The sequence below is a fragment of the Heterocephalus glaber genome, unplaced genomic scaffold (assembly GCF_053883595.1).
Source record: "Heterocephalus glaber isolate CG9 unplaced genomic scaffold, H.glaber_assembly_v1.0 deba00000006, whole genome shotgun sequence".
Classification (NCBI taxonomy): Eukaryota; Metazoa; Chordata; class Mammalia; order Rodentia; family Bathyergidae; genus Heterocephalus; species Heterocephalus glaber.
Window position 1 is genome coordinate 217,820 of NW_028258136.1, and position 3,419 is coordinate 221,238.

Genomic DNA, 3,419 nt, shown 5'->3' on the forward strand with positions numbered 1-3,419 from the left:
CTACTCCTGACAGCTCGCTTTCTGGTTCACAGACAGTACCTTCTTATTCTGTCCTTTCACGGTAGAAGAAGAAAGGAATCTCTCTCAGGCCTCTCTCATAATTCCACCAGTTCCATTTATGAGGGTTCTACCCTGATGACTTAATCATATCCCAAAGGCTCCATCTACTAATACCATTATTACAATACGTGAATTTTGAGGTGATGGACTTATTCAGTATAGAACAAACATGTACTATTTAGTCAATGTAAAATAAGTATACACTGTAAATAGAATATACAAGTAACCTGGTGGAATACGAGCTTTTTCATATAAGCAAGCATACACCCAGAAACATGAAGCAATTTCCCCAGAACACAGAATTAATTAGCAGAGGTGCCAATAATAGAAGAGGATCTAGCAGGAATGAAAACAAATTTAGTGTCTGACATTTAGTTCTCTTAATAACCCTAGAAAAAGATGAACGGTGCTCAGTAATATCAAGTAACTTGCCTAAAGTTACACAGATTTTGGGTAGAAGCTGGGATTCAAACTTGACTCAACCCTCCAACTCCCTAGTCTCTAGTCCTTCTGAGTCTTTTTGTCACTCTGCCCTTCTTCCTGCCCTGGTCATCTGGATTCTACAGTGTATCCATTCTCATTTTTTTTAATTCACCCTTACTGATCTTCACCATTCCTGAGGGAAAAACTATATATCTACCCAAACTTCATTTTTTTCCAAATAGAAGAGAATTTTTCTAAAGATAACCATCTATGTAAATGTATTTCATGTCATTTCAGTATCATTACTTCACAAAAATAGTTACCATTTATAATTTCCTTTTAAACCAAAAAGTATTTCTGTTTCTCTTTACATGGTACCATTAGCTCATGGATTTATGAATTTGAGCTCAACCAACCTGCCCTTTACTAGGAATGTATTAGAGATGCATTAAAATGGATCAAAATGACCAAAAAATATAATGGAGGAACTATTTGCACAGGTTTAGACAAAATAATGGTTGAGAGAAACAACAAAGGCTTGTTGGGCTAGCAAAAGCAGTGAGACATTTGACATCTTACCACGAAGAAGTAAGGTGGTGAGCAGTTACTATAACCTAGCAAGAAATGAGGACTTCAGTTACTGCCACTGTGGCCTAGCTGGCAGGAAGCCTGGGAAACAAATATCATATTGTTCTCCTCCATTTCTCTCATTTACTCTGTTGAGGAGGTCATTGGGCTAACCCAAGAAAAGAAATCAGTTCCTATTAGAGAATTCCTTCCAAAACCTGGAGATGGAGGAAATACTAAGGGACAGAAAGCTGATCTGAGAAGGAATTTTAAAGTACTCCATGTAGTCTCTACTCCATGTAGCTCCACAAATATTCAGTGTGCATTTCATCTGCTTGTGGGATTCTCTCTGGGGCTGGCCTGATTACTAGCAACACAGAATTCTATGGTTCCCAAGAATTCTCCAGATTCTGAACTGACCACACTGAACTTCAGTCTTCACTCTGACTTTAAAAGTCAAATTTGGAAATAAAACAAACATAAAAAATAATTTCCAAATTCTGTTCTTTAGAGCCTTGAAATGTTCTGTAAGTTCTTACAGAGAGAATTATTGCCAAATTCCTGAGAGTTCAAGTCTCTGAGCACCACACAATTGCTTCAGGTGGTATCAGGCTCAGAGCTCTCGGTCCTAACACATTTCTCCTACACTTTGCAAAATGCTTTAAGAATTTCTCTGGTCATTTAGCCAAGACCATCTCAACAAAATCCCATACCTCCTACCTTCTTGCAAAAATGTGCTATTTAAAATTAGTCTTTGAGAAGCTGCATAAAATTTCTATAGACAGACCAGATTTTAACATCCTAGTCCAACTCACATTCGAAATGAAGTATTCCAGGGCCTGAGGGAAGAAGAAAAAGAGCCATAATGGAAAGTAACAAGTGTTACAAATAAATTCTGTGTTCTAGTCATTTGTCTGCTGAGATGCTGACCTGAAGCAAGGGATATAGCCTGCATCTATATGAGAGATTTAGAGGAATTTCAAAATCTAATAAATCTGAGTATTCTGTAGCTTTAAGAATATTTTTAAGTTTAAGAACCCTAAAAAATAAGGAAGATGAAGCCATTTGAGAATGAGTTAAAATTTATTCCATATAATTCACTGGAGCCTGAAACATTGAGGAGAGGGAAAAATGTTTCTTTCACAAGCATTGCCCCTTAAGAAAATAGATTTTTGCTCAAGATATTTTTCAGAGCAACTTTGACATCTTTATTCCTCAGGCTATAGATTAAGGGGTTAAGCATGGGCACCACAATGGTGTAGAACAAGGAGGACACTTTCCCCTGGTTCATAGGTAAAAGAGAAGATGGTTTGAGATACATGAATGCCCCTGACCCAAAAAACAGAGAAACAGCAATTATGTGGGAGCTGCAGGTGCTGAAAGCTTTGCACCTACCCTCTTTGGAGTGAATGTGAAGGATGCTGGAGAGGATTAGGGCATAAGAAATAAAGATGGTGACTGTGGGCACACCAATGTCGATGCCCACAACAATAAAGACCACCAGCTCATTCACATAGGTGCTGGTGCAAGACCGCTCAAGAAGGGGAAGGATGTCACACATGTAGTGGTTGACAAGCTTGTCAGCACAGAAAGTCAACCTCACCATGCATGCTGTGTGGGTCATGGCCCCAGCAAACCCCATGCCATAGACACCCAACAGGAGAAGTAAACACACCTGGGGAGACATAGTGACAGTGTATACCAGTGGGTTACAGATGGCAACATAGCGATCATATGCCATCGCAGACAGGATGAAGGACTCAGAAATGACGAAGAACAGAAAGAAAAAGAGCTGAGTCATACACCCAGGGTAGGAGAGAATGTTCTTCTCTGAGATAAAGCTCATCAACATTTTGGGGGTGATAACAGTGGAATAGCAGAAATCTATGAGAGACAAGTTAAAGAGAAAGAAGTACATAGGGGTGTGCAGGTGAGAATTCAGCCCAATCAGTGTTATCAAACCCAGGTTTCCCACCACAGTGACCACGTAGGAACCTAGAAACAAGAAGAAGAGAGGCATCTGGAGTCCAGGCTGGTCCGTTAAGCCTGCAAGGATGAACTCTGTCATGGAGGAGGAGTTCTCAGCTACCATGCTCAATGAAAGGCATTCTGCAGAGAGAGAGAGAGAGAGAGAGAGAGAGTCAATCCTTGGTGCCCTCACAGTCACCTCACCCATTCTTGAGAATTGAGAACTGGAAGCACTGAGGTTTTGAACTTCAGCAAAGAAGCCCTTCCCAATGCTCAGGCACCTGGTCTCACGTTCCCCAGTGTCTCTGTTCCCTGGAAGACTCACTTACCTCCATTTACAGGCAGGCATTTCTGGGAAAAAAGACCTCAAGAAGCCCTCGAAGAGACTCTCTGACCTTTAA

At 40.4% G+C, this 3,419-nt stretch overlaps 1 protein-coding gene across 1 annotated transcript; it reads right to left on the reverse strand.

The window, feature by feature from the left end:
• Nucleotides 1-1,141: 1,141 nt before the first annotated feature.
• Nucleotides 1,142-3,155, reverse strand: LOC101714896 (olfactory receptor 8B8). Its single transcript, XM_021251911.2, has one exon. It carries the CDS (start codon nucleotides 3,140-3,142, stop codon nucleotides 2,207-2,209), a length of 936 nt encoding a protein of 311 aa, XP_021107570.1. The 5' UTR covers nucleotides 3,143-3,155; the 3' UTR covers nucleotides 1,142-2,206.
• Between the last annotated feature and the right edge of the window lie 264 nt (nucleotides 3,156-3,419).